At 39.3% G+C, this 16453-nt stretch overlaps 1 protein-coding gene across 1 annotated transcript in view; it reads left to right on the forward strand.

The window, feature by feature from the left end:
- Positions 1-1444: 1444 nt before the first annotated feature.
- Positions 1445-16453, forward strand: part of PPP2R5A (protein phosphatase 2 regulatory subunit B'alpha) — an 87188-nt gene continuing 72179 nt past the window's right edge. The window contains exon 1 of the mRNA XM_044000122.1: positions 1445-1774. Within this exon, the coding sequence (XP_043856057.1) occupies positions 1567-1774 (208 nt within the window). The 5' untranslated portion in view covers positions 1445-1566. The remainder of the gene's footprint in view (positions 1775-16453) is intronic.

Consider the following 16453-nt stretch of genomic DNA (forward strand, 5'->3'; position numbering starts at 1 on the left):
CCAGGATCCCCGCAGGCTGTCAATCAGTGCCCGCTCCAGCCCCGACTGGACCGTGACGCTGCCTTTCTAACAGACAGATCACCTGGCGTTCTTTCCTCGCCGCGCCCGTCCCTATGGTTGCTGTCAGTCGCTTCGGTCGCTCATTGGCCAGCAGGCCTAGGAAGTGGGTGGAGGGGGGGGTGAGGAGAGTGTCCCGCGACGACAATCCCCCCACCCCTTTCTAGTCTCCCAGTTCTTTCATTGGCTACCGGAAAATTAACAGGAGCCTAAGCACTCGCACACGAACACACGTGTGTATGTATGTGTTTATGTGCGTTTGTGTGCTTGTGTATGTTGGGGGGTGACGGTACCTCCCCTCTCCCAGTCTGGAGTGTTGGTTCCACTGCTGTGACGCTAGCAGTGCGCATCCCTCCATTGATGATTGGTTAAGAGAGACGTCCGTCACACTGCAGCCCCACCCTCTCCCCCCCCTCCCTGCTCTCCCTACTAAAGCCTCAATCTCTCCCGAGCTTTTCCAAGTGCTACCCCAAGCTCTTTGATTGACTGTTAGGCGTGTCCCGCCTCTCTCCTATGGCCTCGGTTTGCATTGGCGGGTAGTGACTGTCACTTCTGTTTAGTTCACCACCCCTTTATAGGTTCTGTCCCCTAGTGGTTCCCTCCCCCCCTACCCGGAGCCTTAATTAGCTTCACGGTTTTCGTCAGTGACACAAGCTCCTCTTCCTCCTCCCCTTGCTCTCCCCTCCCCCGCCGAAGGCCCCTCCCTCTCGCTTGGCGAACTCCAGGCTAGGAGCGCGGGCGCGCACACCCGCCCCAGTATCCACCACCCTCTCAAGTTGTAGCGGTCGCTGCGCTGCGGGGGTTGGCCGTGGGCTGTAGACTGGCAGGCGGGCGGGGTGGGGGAGGGGGGTTTGAACTTGGCGGCGCGGAGCAGAGCGGCAGTGAGCTGGGAGTGGTGTGGAGGGTCAGGGACTGCGGGTCCACCTCCTGCTCCGGGAATGAGGGACGGCCACTGACCAGGAGCAAGGAGACACCGAGGGGGTGGAGGGGACACCACGGTAGCGGCGGGCGGTGGCGGCAGCAGCAGCAGCAGCAGCAGCTCGGGCCGTACGGAGCCCCGGGATGGCCGCGGCAGGGGAACCTCCCGGCAGGAGCACCAGCAGCGGCAGAGGCAACTGAGGCGCTCTCCTGGACGGCTCTCCACGTCCTCCCCTCCCCGCACTCCAGGGAACTTCCCTCCAGCTCCGCCCGCCCTCGACGCCCGCAGCCCCCAACTTCTCGCAGCCCGGGAGGAGCGCGTGCGGCGCTGGGAGCCCGGCCCGAGATGGAGCTCTGAAGACTCGGGGGGCAGGCGGGGGGCGGCCGGCCGGCCCGGGGCAGGAAGAGCAAGAAGAGAAGGAGAAGGGAGGAGAAGGAACGGGGTGCTTGGGCAGCGCGGGAGCTGCTTCCCCTTCTCCCGGGGGCTGAAGGCGGGGAGGGTGCGGGCACTTGGGGGTGACGGCGCCCGGAGGGGGGGCTTCCGCTCCTCCTTCTCCTTCTCCTCCTGCCGTGACCGCCGCCGCCGCCTCCATGCAGCGCCAGCCTGAGCTGCCGAGCTCGGCGGCCGCGATGTCGTCGTCGTCCCCGGCCAGCGCCGCCATCTCAGCCTCGGAGAAAGTGGACGGCTTCACCCGGAAATCGGTGCGCAAGGCGCTGAGGCAGAAGCGCGCGCAGGGCTCGTCGCAGTTCCGCTGTCAGACCAACCTGCCCGAGCTGCAGCCCTTGCCCCAGCTCAAAGGTAACCGCAGTCCCCGCCGGCGTCCCTGCCACCGCTGGTCCCCGGGCCCCGGCCCCAGGCTCGTCCTTCCTCATCCCTGGCTAGACTCGCTCCCCATCCCGCCACCTCCAGCTTGCCCTTAGCCTTCGGGCTGCAGGAGGTATTGGTTTCACCTCCTTGTAGGTGCTAAGATGTTGGTGTTTTTGTTCCCGAACCGTCCCCCCCCCACCCCCGATCTCTGAACCAGCCGAAGTATTGAAGGCCTCCGGGAGGGAAAGTTGCCCTGGCCTTTCATTTGCTCATTAGCGGGAGTTTGCAATCACCGTGGTCTTGGGTCCCTTCTGCGGGTTGGGTTCCCTCGATTGCCTGCGGTTCGGATTTGAACTCAGGTTAAACTTAGGCACACTTCTCCAAAGCTTCTTGCTGTAACACCAGCCCGGGTTTCTTTTCATCTTCCGACTTTCGCTTTCCTCGGGTCTCTTCACTTTTCTCTGCTACTCTAAGCTTTTCCCTTGACTTCTAGGGTAATGACTAGCCTGGGAACACACAAACGTCCTTGTTTCACACACACACACACACACACACACACACACACACACACACTCGCACACACACACCCCACCCCTCGTTACACACACACACACACACACACACACACACACGTCAAACTCCCCCTACCACAGATTACTCCTAGAGGCCATATTGATGAAGACTGCTAATGTAAACAGCTGTCCTCGTTAGTTGGATTTTAGGAAATTAAGTTAGATAATTTCTTTTTGAAGTGAAACTTTTTGATAGGATAATGCAGAACAAATGCATTTCCCTAACCTGGGGATCAGGAAGACTTTACAACCCCCTGTGGATTCCGGATGCACCAAGGGTAAACTGGAAAAGGCATAATGAAAGGAATACTCTTCAAAGTGCTATGGAATTTTCTCCTGTGAATTCGTCATCAGAGTTCTATAGCTTTCTACAGTAATTCAGTGAGATCCTATCCAAAGTTGTTCAGAGGAAATTAGCAATCCCATTGGATTTTCCTCTCAGTTTATAAGATTTTGAGTAAGTTGTTTCCCTGGAGTTATTGGAAAATACTGTCATTTTCCTTTCTCTAACAGAAATACTTTACGTGTGTATAGTTTTGATGGATTATTGGGTAAGGATGCAGTCTGAGATTGAAGTGTGATTCCATTTGACAGTTTTAGAAAACTAGTCAGTAAAAGTTACAAAGACTGGCTAGTCACCATAGAAGAAATTCAGTAAAAATTTAGATTTTTTTCAAGGCCTAAAAAAAAAAGGGGGCTAACATTCAAATGTTTAACTATGAAATGCACAAAGTACATTTTAAAATCTTTTCTCCTTGCTTTGCCCATTCCTAAAACCAATCTGGTTCCCAGCTGTGTGAATCCAGTTAAGGCTGGAAGAAGCCCCAGAGAAAACCCTTTTCATATATATGAAATTTCTAGAACTGTTTCTGCTTTTTAGGGTGCCTCTAAACAGGAGACATAAGGCAGGTAGTGAACCAGAATCATAGTGAATAGAGGTGGAATTTGTGAAATGTTTCCTCTGTTGTCAACTTTAAGCTTAATCCTTAGTAGGTTAGAAAAATTATTTGGAGCCTAAATATAATGGTCACTTGAGTTCAACTCAGTAGTGGGCATTGCCAAGAAATATTTGAGGGTGATGTCATTCACATCTATAAGAAACTTGAGTTGCTGGTCCTTTGTTTAGCCTAAATAATAAAAATTGGGGTTTAAAAAACACTTAATTCTAAATTCTAAATTTCATTTTGTAGTTAGCAGAAAGAGTATGAAATAGTTTTCATTTCACTGTGTTAAAGGCCAGTTTAAAGTACAGTGTAAATTACCTTCAAACTTTTAAACACTATAGTCACTTTTAACTGCTAAACAAAAAAAGAAAAGTTGAGAATTTTACCTTTACAACTTTCCCCTCCCCCAAACCCTTAGTACTGTTCATACTGTCCTAAAAAGTAATAGGAGAGATGTTTCCTCCATTTCAAATGATTGGTGCTCACTTACTGCTCAAGGTCAAATGTAAGTGTGTTCTTTATAGTTTGAACAAGTGGAAAGAGTTATTCATTTATTTAGTGTTTGGTCTTTGTGGAGGGGAACACCAAAATTAGAATGTTTTAGCAGTAAATATAGCAGTGAATGTAGGTTTGCTTCTTGCACTTTTTAATGAAGATCACCTTTTGGAAAACAAATATTAATTAGCAAAGCGCTATTTATTTAATAAAATGAGCCTGTGCAAATTTAACCTTTCTTTGCTCTATTTACACCAATAGGGAAAACTAGGTTAATTTTAATAGAATTTCTAAAGTGCTAGGAAAGCACATTTTAACCCATTGCTCCACTCAACATTACTTGTGCTTAATTAATGTAAGAAACTAGTGGTATGGCAATGTAGGTGCCAAACACAATATTTTCCCCCTTGGCAAGTGCTACTGTTTTTCTCATTTGCTTAGATATAGCCCTAATAAACAAAGAAAGAGAAGACTATAGTGTATGTGGAAACTGCATATTCCTCCATGCCCTCAAATTGTATCCTACTATAAAAATGAAATAAGTATGCATATGCATTCAGAAACTCTGGTGTGTTTGTACCAACCTGCTCATGTTACAACTTTGTTCACGTAGGCCCAATGCTGGCAGGGTGCCAGCTAGCTTTCTCCAGTGTACCATGTGCAGGGATTACTTAACCAAATAATCCAATCTTTAGTCTATCTCTATAAGAAGCTCATTTTAAAAAAATGATTTCTAAAATGGATTTTGTTGTTTTATGGGGGGAATGTACATCCTTAGCAAATCTGTTATCCTGAAGAGTAAACAAATGTTTAAAAAATAATATGAGGCCTAAAAAACACTTTGCATTTATATAGCCCTGAACTTTTTTCAAAACATCTGTTGTTTCACCTAAGCTTCCCAACCATCCTAAATGATAAAATAGGACAAACTTATTAAACTTTACAAGGCAATAATATACAATTTATTTCTTTTTTAAAATTTGAATTTACTTTAGGACAAGGTGTAATTGCAGTTTTCCAGGGAAAAATTTCCCCTCTTCTCCCCAATCTCATAGTAAGAAGCCACTTAAACTTTTCTAATCTTTATTGCAGACATTGTTATATCAGGTATGTTGGAGGATCAGCTTTGAGTGTCTTTTTAAACAACAGATAAATGAGGAAGTGACTTGTCAAGAAGATTGACAATGTGATTTATTTAAATAAAAATTATTTAAATTTGTCATAACTTATTTGTCAAATAGGGACTCAGATTTATGAAATTAATTAAGTCTGATTAATTTACATAGCTTACCTAGTACTTCTAAAATAGGACTTGGATGTAAGTTGAATTTTTTGTAAATCAACATTTGCTGGTACAAATGCCACATTCTTTAGATGCATCTGTATAGAAAATGAGTAAGGTAAAAAGGAAGCTCATAATAAATGGAAGCCACACTTATAGACTAAGAAAAGAGCAGATGGAACTTACAAAAAGCATGGTGACTTAGCACTTGCAGACATTCAATAAATTGACTGATAAAATAAGAAATTGGAGACTAGAGTGTCACATGCTGTGGTGGGAGTTGGGGATTAAGCACCCAACCCAACTATCAATCAGAGTATATATTGCCCCTCATCTTGCAAAGGTGATCAGAACATTTACTACAATAATGACTGCAGATGCTTTGCCTTCTTTTAGGGAAATATTCCAGAAAATGCACAGTCTTCCAAGACTAAAATTCTTATCACCTGAAATCTGGAAGATTTTATTAGCATTTTGTTGGTAAAAATACAACCCACTCTAACTCCAACTTTTTTTCTGAAGTTTTTATGTAGCCTATGAACTTTAGTTTTATTTCATCTAAATTATTCATTTAAATTACTGCAGTGTTGAAGAATAGGAATGTTTACATTTTGTCTATTTTTAAAAAAAAGTTTCTTTATAAATGTGTGTATATATCTCTCCACATTTACATATATACACAAATACACATATATTCATTTGATCATGTTAGAAGCTTGTTCTTGAAGCTCTATCATGTCCCTAGAAGCCATAATGGTTTTTATTTCTTAGAATATGCATCCAAGAGTAATTCCTAAATATAGTATCCATTGCTAGTCTTCTCATACAGACTTTTCTATTTAAGTCTTTCAGTCTTCTACATGCCTAATTAGGATCAAGTTTCTCTTTTTCCAGTTCATTGCCCTTTCTATTCCTTGATGAGAATTTTTTTTGTAAATATCTAATTGAATAGAACAAATCACATTAGAAAACAAAAAAATTATTTAGAGAAACAGCAGGTTAGTCAGCCTGGGCAGTAAGAGATTCCATTCCTGTCTCTATAAGTGCTTCTTTTTTCTCTCCCCCCCCCCCCCCCATAAGTGTTTCAATGTCACCTCAAACAAGTTGTCTTTGAACTTCAGTTTCTTCTTCTGGAATGTACCATAGGAACTAATGTAATGAAATACTACCATTTTGAGATTGAAATTATTGCTTGCTGACAAGGTTAGCTTTGATTAATTAAGAATAATTGAAAAAGTTTATGGAATTAACAAATTTTTTCTTAGCTTTGAAATGATTTTCAAGTGTATGAGAGATACCAGTTTCATTATTTCATTTAAAGAATAGCTTAAGTCCAGAACTGTTATTTTCCTATTGATGGTGGCCTTTTTTGACACCTATGCCATTTTTTGTTTTTGGTGATTATAGTATATTTTGCTGTTGCTATTACTTCTAATATTCCTTCCCAAACCTCTCTTTATATTGCATGTGGTTCATTAGCTACTTACATGCTAGTTTTTGAAGTAGGAAGAGACCTTTTGCTAGCCCTCAGCTTTGATGTGGTGGAAGTGATCCCAACCCCCAACCCCCTTTTTCCCCTCTACTTCTCAGGGTTTAAGAAAAAAATCCAACTTTTTTTTTTTCATTTGGCAGTCATGTTAGTTATTTTTAGCTCATGAGATTTGGTGGAGTCAGGGCTAGGACAGGCCAGATGGTAGAATCTCAGCTGACTTCAGTTTTTTCCCCCCTAAACTATGTAAGGTGCAGTGATTATGGAACTAGCTCATCCTCTTTGGAATATGGAACTGATTTTTGGGTCACATATTCAAAACCATTTTAATATTAGAAATGTGTCTGTGATCATTGCCCAATAAGAGACTGCAGCATACTAAGTGTTATCATTCTTTTTCCTTTTTTTTTTCCAGGGCAATTGGGGTAAGTGACTTGCCCAGGGTCACACAGCTAGTAAGTGTCAAGTCTCTGAGACTGGATTTGAACTTAGGTCCTCTTGAATCTAGGGCCGGTGCTTTATCCACTGAGCCATCTAGCTGCACCCAGCATACTAAGTGTTAAAACAGATACAGTTCCTGTTATGGAACTTAACTATTGTATAATACAAACACATATAACTCTTCTGGTCACCCCTCCCCCCAAGACATCTTCACATCTCATTTAATCCACATTAGCAGAATAAAGAAGGTAGGGCAAGCAGAAATCAGACCCCAAACCTCATTCCACTATGCCATACTAGAGAAATTAAAACAACAACAAAAACTTACCACCAATGTCCCTTTCTACAAGAGTCTTTGAAATGTACTTATTGGTGTATTTTTGTCACATCATGATCACATTTAATTTTTAAGCTTTCTATTAGTCTGGTTTGGAAGATGTGAGACCTAGAATCCTTCCCCTCCGGTTAAAACTTAGCATTTGTTGCTCTGTAAATATATTGGGGTTTTTTCGTGAGTGTATTGGAGTATACATTTTGCTTCCTTACTTTGACTGAAAGATCCTTAATTTCATCTTTTTAGACATTTTTTTCACCAGCATAGTAAATCTATCACCTGTTACAAATGGCATACCCCAACCTCCTCAACTTCTTGAAAGTAGGAACCAGGCCTTCTACTCTTGCATCATACAGTTCTTATTATAATGTTCAGCAACACATTTTAACCCACTAGATATAGCAGGGAACTCAGATCGATTGTTACCATCAGTTGATTTCACAAAGACAAGTTGAATATTTTATTTATAAAACTAACTGTCCTTGGTAGTTTTATCAAGTTTTACCTCCCCCAAAAGTTTTTTTTTTCAGCCTCTTCATTGTTTTTGGTGCTACCATATCCCTGAAGGATCTTTAGTCAAGGTCTAAATAAAGAATAACTTGGGGGGAAAACCCAATGAACACCACCAATAAGTTTCAGTGTTTAAAACCAAACCTCTATTGAAGTCATCTCCTTCAGTGTGATGTGAAGAGTGTAATCATGGGGTTTTGAAAAGGCTATGATAGTTGAGTTAAGCTCCAGTATTACCAAGGTGGAAAGGTTTTCAGTACTGGTTTGCTATCAATGGTCTGTATTTTTGTCTTTTAAAGACCAGACTAGCTAAATTCAGAGAGCATCACCAGAAGGTTATAGGACTTTTCTCTTCAGAAACTCTGTTGGTAGAAGGAGTCTCTCCACTGGAATCAATATCCTTGAAGTAAAGTTGAGCACTTAGACTTTTGATTATAGTATGAAAATGAAGTCTAGGTTTATGTTACATGAGTACAGGTTTAAAGTAAGAGACTGTTGACTCCCTGGTTCTCTGTTTGAGATAAGTGGTATGTGATATTGATAAAAGATGTATTTAATTGTAGCTAAAAAGGAACTGAATATCTTTGTTAGGAAAAACATTTGTATTGTGGTAAGCTTGATACAGAATGTGTACTATGTATTTGTGATTAGACAGATTAGAGCAGTATGCACTGATTTGTCCCATTTAAAGTGAATTATTTATTTGTCAGAATGTTCTTGGGAGAACAGAATTAAAATATATAATCATTTGTAGTAAGTTCACCATTATGTAACAAGAGAACTGAGTGCTTTTTCTCTTAAGTTTTATATGACAAGCTAGGCTTATACAAAATGGGCTTTACTTGTCTGTGCAGGATACAAATTAATAAGCAGTTTCAAGCCTACTCATTATGCATATCTTTTGAACTCTCTTTTCTGAAGGAAATAGTGTAATATTTCACATTTATTTGGGTGGGTGGGGGGAATAATGAAGAATTTTAGTGACTTTGTAACTTTAAACAAGTTTTCCAAAGATAAACTTGCCTAAAGATGTACAACCTTCAAGCAGTTTCTTTTTTTAATTGCTGAGAAATACTTTATTCACAGAATCAAAATCATGGTTCTGTTACTGCCTTGGATACTTAAGGTGAATAAAGAATTTCTTGGGAGCAAACTCCTCCTGGTGGAATGACGCTGTTAGTTGCATCCACAGTAGCATTACTAGCATGCTTTGTTATTTCATATATAACTTGAAAAGTGATTCAGTCATTTTACTTGTCAATAAAAATGTATTTTCTCATTTAATAAAAAGAGGTCTCTTTCATGATCTCTGGAAAAGAAAGTTTTAAATTTGTGAACTCTGGCACTCAAGAATTTTGCCTTAGGTGATAAATAGACCTGATCCAGTGATCTAGCTAAAAGGGATTAATTAAGTTAGTTTTTATACTAATCATTTTTTTTAGTTAATAAATATCTGTGGCTGTAGGTATAGGATTAGAAATATACAGCATTGGAATATCAAATCTCTCTGCTTAAATCATATTTTATGATATTGCTTCTAATATGTTGTAAAGATTGAATTGTAAAATGGTTCTAAAACTGTTCTTTCTTAATCAAAGGAAATATTAGATTTTCAGAGTCCACTTTATTCTTGCCTTTAAAACATAAGACAACAAAACAAATATTTTCTTATGCTTGACTTAGCAAAATGGAGTATTTCTTTCATTGACTGAATATCTGTTAAGTAACTAACTGAAGTAACATAAAAAAAATGTGGTATTTATTGTTTATTACAAAGAACATCTGTTCATGCTAAAAGCAAAGTGTAACTTATAGCAAAATAGGATCTGCTATTTTTTCAATTGCACTTTCAGGCTTTTCTCTTTGACCAAAGTGGGGAAATTGGTTCAAGACTTTGAAACTTGATGTGAATTTCTTTCCCTTTTGAAACCACAATATAGTAATATCTTGTTCCGTAAGTTATGCTTTTTGAAATATAATCAGAGGTACAACAAAAGCAAACATATAAGTAGGATCATAAAATAGTTTTGTAGAGTTCATAGGATTCAGCCTTCTCTCCTCATCCCTCATCCCCATTTTACAGATGTGGGGAATGAGGCCCACAAAATTTAAAACATTTGCCTGAGATCAAATAGGCAGTAAGTGGCAGAGCAGGGATTTTTATACAACTCCAAATCCAGCACTCTTTCATTGCCCTGTTCTTTCTTCCAAACCATGCTAAAAGTATGTGCATTTCTCAAATTTTGCAGGGTTGATTCTTTAGATTTGTAACATATGTATTCAGCATTTTTTAAACTTTATGTTTGATACTCATTTATTTACTAAAATTATAATTTTGGAAATTTGAAACTATTTCCAACTGAATATGAGGTAGATGGTGTTTTGTGGAAAGAAGAAAATCTACCTGTGTGGAGGTTTTATTCTTGTGCATATAATTTGTTGACTTAATTCTATCTGAAATATCAGACTGATAATCTGCTATTGATCTCATCCTTTAGAGTTGCTGTTGGAATCATATTGGCATGAAAATGAAGAACATTTGCATTTCCAACACTAATGTAAATTGAATAGCTCCTTTTCTATGATATAACAATGAACATGAGAAATATTACTGAAGGACCATAAGATATCTTGATTTTCCTTTTGTTCTTCGCTCAGCATTTATTTTCATTACTGCATATGGGTCTCTTTATTTTGTAAATATCCTTTGAAATCTTTCTGACTCATAGTTAAGATATTTTATGCCTCCATTTTGGTCTTGATTTATTTTGTTTACTTAGGTGTTTATTTTTTTTTCCTTTTTGAAATAACCTGAGTTTTGTAATCAAAATAATTCTGTGAGAGAAGACATTGTTCAGTTTTAAAATGAGAAATAAGACAGAGGTGTCCAAGTGTTTTGACTAGGATCACCTATCAAATTAAGAGTCACTGAATTTAGTCATTAATAACTAGGAATTTTGATTTGGAAAAATTGAATAGAGTTGTAGCTTTGACTGCCTTCTTGCAGAAGCATAACAGTATAAGAACTCTAGGTAGTAGCACAAAAAACAAATTAGGAGGAGATGAAATTCAGCAACATCTTTACTTTTCTCTTCCATACTCTACTGGTTGAATTTTTTTTTTTGGAGGGGGGGGGGTAGGGGTGTCTGTAGACCATGTCATGGTTCTAGTCTGACTATTATTTTTCACCAAAGGAAAAGGTATTTAAATAGAAATTGGACAATCACTTCCCAGAGATGATCTTGACCTGGGGGATGGGATTGGGGGGATGGGGAGGGATATTCCTGTTTCAGATTGAGGGTCAGGCAACCTCTAAGGACTCTTTTAACTCTTAAGATTCTGTTTTTATGATTTCAGCTTTTGTTGGGATAGAAGGTGGTAGTAGGGAGGAGAGAAATGGGTGAGAAAGCAGTGACTATAGGCTAAGGTGTAATCTGGGTCTTGATTATTCTCTGGATTGGTGGTAGGAGATTGATTCCTGGACTAGGTATCAGTATATTTGAGGGTAATAATCTGCTACTGACTTGTGTCAAGAATGTATTAAGTGCTTACACTGTTTAAGATACCATCCATGCTTGCTCAGTGTTGGATGGAGATAGAGGCAAAATGAAAAGTTACTCCCCTCATGAAGTTTTCATTCTACTGGGGGTTTGGGAGCATACAGTATGCAAGGAGATAGGTATGTGCAGGATAATATGAGAAGTTCACACTGATGGGGAGGGGAGGGACTATGACAGGAATCAAGAATGGTTTCAATAGGAGGTGGGCTATATAAATTGACCCTTGAAGGAAGCTAGAAATTCTAAGAGGCCGAGGTCAGGAGTGAGTGCATCCAAGCATGAGGGGCAGTAGTGTCCCACCTGTGGGACATGTGGAATATGGAAGATAGGCTGTCAATTTCTGAGAAAAGCAAATAGAAGGGTGGGGGGTCAGAATGGAAAGGATGAGCAGATGAAAAATAGCATGTAGAGATAGCACGGCAAGAGAGAGACAGTCATAACTATAAACGTGAACACGTTTGAGGCAGAGTGATACACGAGGGGTGAATGTAGAGAGTTGAAGCAGGATCTATTATGCTTCTGCTAGAGCAAGGAAAGTAGGGGTAGCGATTATGATTTCAGACAGAACAGAGGCAAAAATAAATCTAGTTGGGGGAGATGGGGAAGGAAACGATATTTTGCTAAAGGGTACCATGGATAATGAAGTCATGTCAATACTTAACATGTATATGCTAAGTAGTATAGCATCTGGGTTTTTGAAGAAGTTGAATGATTTGAAAAATCTCTAGGACCAGATGCATTCACAAGTGAATTTCTACCAAACTTTTAAAGAACAATTAATCCCAATACTATATAAGTTATTTGAAAAAATAAGAGCTTCAAAAAAGCTTGGAAAGACGTATGAAATGATGTATTGGGAAGTGAGCAGAACCAAGAGAATACAAAGAGACAGCAGTATTGTTTGGTGAGGAACTGTGAATGACTTGACTGTTAACAGCAGTGCAGTGATCCAGGTCAACCCCAAAGGAATATCGATGAAAATGCTGTCCACCTCCAGGGAAAGAACTGATGTTGATGGAACAGATTTGGGGCGTGCTATTTTTCACATTCTTTCATTAAGTGACAAATATGGTGATGTTTTCCATGATCATATATGTATAACCCATAATGGATTACTTGCCGCCTCTGGGAGGGAGGAGGGGAGGGGGCAAGAGAGGGATAGAGATTGGAATAGACAAATATAAATAAAAATGTTTAATCTGGAAAGGTGGGGGAGGGGTGTACTGGGAAGGGTACAGGAGGTATATATGCATTTCTATACACACATGTATGTTGTGCATTTATGAGTTATTAAGGTATTATTTATATAATAATTATGTTTAAACAAATTTGTCATAAATTATTTACATCAATTGATCTGTTATTTATAAAACAGTTATTTAAGGAATCAAAATACTCAGTTTTATGTATTAGAATATATCTAGATATATCTAAATGTAATAATGTAGAAAATTTACATTATATATGTCATATGTGTGTCTTTGTACATTATATCTATGTTTGATCTTGTACAAAATATAATTATATATCACAAATAAAATAAAAAACTTTTAAAATAAGTCAGGAAGGGTCAGCTAGAGCCAAATTGTAAATGGCTTTAAATTATAAGGCCAAGTTCAGGAATTTGTACTGTCAGTAAATATAAATTGCCTACTGTGTGCCAGGCACTATGCTGGCAATATTTTTTTTTTTTGAGATATTTTATTTTTTCCGTTACATGTAAAGATAGTTCTCAACTTTTGTTTATACATGCTTTACACTTTCAGATTTTTCTCCCTCCCTCCCTCCCCTCCCTCCCCCCCTCCCCTAGACAGCAGGTAATCTGATATAGGTTATATCTATATATATCTATACATATACATATAGATATATATATACACACACATATATATACACATAATAACATTAATCCTATTTCTGCATTAATCCTGTTACAAGAGAAAGAATCAGAGCAGTCAATATTTTTTTTAAAAAGGCAAAAGATGGTATCTGCCCTTAAGGAGCTCATAGTCTAATAGGGGGAGACAACAAGTAAACAACCACGTTTGAACAGGATAAATTGGAAATAGTCAACAGAGGGAAGGTATTATTTTGGAGTCCTACTAAAAATTATTGAACTGAGCAGTAATATTGTGAAACTTGTGCTTTAGGAAGATTATTTTGGTAGTTATGTGGAAGATTGATTGGAGAACGAAATAGGAATTAGAAGATGAAAGAAGAAACCCATTTTGGTCACCAAGGGGAAAAGTGATGAGGGCCTGAACTAGGGTAGTAGTTATGAAGTTGGAAAGACAGAAGATGGATGCAAGAGATGTGGAAATAGTCAACAAGAACTAGACAAACTGATTGGATTTGATGGAGAAGGGGAAAGAGGATAAAGGGTCTAAGATAGCTCTGAGTTTGTGACTAGGTGATTGGAAGGATGACAGATAAAGGGAAGTTTAGAAGATGATGGGACCTACTTAGGAGAGGGGAAGACCAGTTCCATTTTGGACATGAGTTTGAGATACCTATAGGCCATGCAGTTGGAGATAGATATGTAGCAGGCAGTTGGTAATGTTGGACTGGAGCTCAAGAGAGAGACTAGGGCTGGATATCTATCTAGATATAGCTACAGGTCTTTATCTATATGGATCCTGATATTTATATGTGGGCATCATCTGTGCAGAGATGATAACTGAACCAGTTGGACCTGATGGAATCACTAAGTGTAGAGAGAGAAGGTGGCCAAGGACAGAGCCTCATGGCACAAGGCAAGTAAGTGATCTTTCAAAAGCTCAGCTGTGACCAGGTCCCTCCCCACCCCTCAATAAATACCAGTGCCTCCCTATGACCTCCAGGATTAATTATAAACCCTCTTTTTGGTGTTCAAATCTATTTCCTGCCTTCCCTCTCCCCCCCCCCTCCCCCAGGCTTCTCATATGTTAGACCCTGCCTTTTGGATCTAGTGACACTGGCCTCCTTGCTGTTCCTTAAACAAGATGTTCCAGGCACTTTCACAGGCTATCCCTAATTTCTTTTTTCTTTCTTTCTTTCTTTCTTTCTTTCTTTCTTTCTTTCTTTCTTTCTTTCTTTCTTTCTTTCTTTCTTTCTTTCTTTCTTTCTTTCTTTCTTTCTTTCTTTCTTTCTTTCTTTCTTTCTTTCTTTCTTTCTTTCTTTCTTTCTTTCTTTCTTTCTTTCTTTCTTTCTTTCTTTCTTTCTTTCTTTCTTTCTTTCTTTCTTTCTTTCTTTCTTTCTTTCTTTCTTTCTTTCTTTCTTTCTTTCTTTCTTTCTTTCTTTCTTTCTTTCTTTCTTTCTTTCTTTCTTTCTTTCTTTCTTTCTTTCTTTCTTTCTTTCTTTCTTTCTTTCTTTCTTTCTTTCTTTCTTTCTTTCTTTCTTTCTTTCTTTCTTTCTTTTTTGGTGAGGCAATTGGGGTTAAGTGACTTGCCCAGGGTCACCCAGCTAGTATCAAGTGTCTGAGAACAAATGTGAACTCAGGTCCTCCTAAATCCAAGGCCGGTGCTTTATCCACTGCGCCACCTAGCTGCCCTATCCCTGATTTCTAAAATGCTCTCTCCTCATCTTCATCTCTGGGCTTCCCTGGTTTCCTTCAAGTCCCAACTAAAATCCCACCTTGTATAGGAAGCTCTTTCCAATCTCTCTCTCTTTTTTTAAGTGAGGCAATTGGGGTTAAGTGACTTGCCCATGGTCAGTAAGTGGTAAGTGTCTGAGGCCGGATTTGAACTCAGGTACTCCTGACTCCAGGGCTGGTGCTCTATCCACTGCACCATCGAGCTGCCCCTTTCCAATCTCTCTTAATTCTGGAGCCTCCCCTCTGTTAATTATTTCCTATTTACCTTCTATATAGCTTGTTTTGCAAGTTATTTGTATGTTATCTACCCCCATTAGATTGTGAGCTCCCTGAGAGATAGGTATTGTGTTTTACCTTTATTTCCCTAGTACTTACTGCAGTGTCTGGTACATGCTGTTGAGGTGTTCCAGTTATGTCTGACTCTTCATAACCCCATTTGGGGTTTCCTTGGCAAAGAGAGAGGGAAAGATGGTCGAAGAGACAGTCTCCCAAAGAAGAGATGGAATAGGATCAAGGTGCACCCCTTTGTCAGAGACTGGAGCAAAATAACAGAACTGGGTAGAAGAGGAAGCTTTGTTGAGGGGCTTTGTTGAAGTGTAGAGCAAGGAAGAAGAAGGATCTTGGAATGAATGTCTTGAATTTTGTTTTGCTTTTTCTTGGTAAAGTAGAAGTCGAGACACCAAAAAGAGAGACTGGGAATGTGCAGAAGGATACTTGAGGAGAAAAGAAAGTCTGAAACAGCAGCTGTGGGAAGTTTGTAGAAAGTCAGTTAAGGAGTAATAAAAGGATAAAAGTGAGGAGCCTAATTGAGATGGCCTATTTTATAGGGGATACAGCACAGAATTATTAGGAAGCCAATCTTTGTATCTCTGTAACCAAAGGCTACAAGTGTTATAATACAGCCAAGATGGCAACAATGTAATAATAACTGGCGGAGAGTTTCTCCTGGTAGACCAGTAGTGACTTCTTTTAGAACTTTAGGCCTTCTCCTACTTGAGTGAGTAGATCTACTTTTTTATGGTTACTTTGTAATATAATTGTAATGATACTTTTTAAAAATTGTAATTGAGAAAGCTTATTCTTACAGATAGTATTTCTAAAAGTTTAAAAAAAATCAAATACAAAGAAGCAGACTTATTTCTTATAAAGAAATACTAAATTCTTTCAGAAACAGTGTGGAATAGTGGATAATGTTAGATTGGGAGTCATGAAGAGTTTCAAATGCTGCTTTAGATACTTAGTAACTATGTGATCTCTGTGTTTCTGTTTATTACTGGGCTCTATAGACTCCTTTTCAGCTCAAAATTCATGATCCTATTACTTTAATCCCAAATTCCATAAATCAATGGAAACAATATTTCCTAGATGTTAACAGCCGTTATGCAGTTGGAGTAATGCCTTCTAACCAAAGTAGTAGATCTTTATGTTAAGAAGAATGAATTTTTAAATGTGGACATAAATTGAAAGATTTA

Source organism: Dromiciops gliroides, chromosome 4 (assembly GCF_019393635.1).
Source record: "Dromiciops gliroides isolate mDroGli1 chromosome 4, mDroGli1.pri, whole genome shotgun sequence".
Classification (NCBI taxonomy): domain Eukaryota; kingdom Metazoa; phylum Chordata; class Mammalia; order Microbiotheria; family Microbiotheriidae; genus Dromiciops; species Dromiciops gliroides.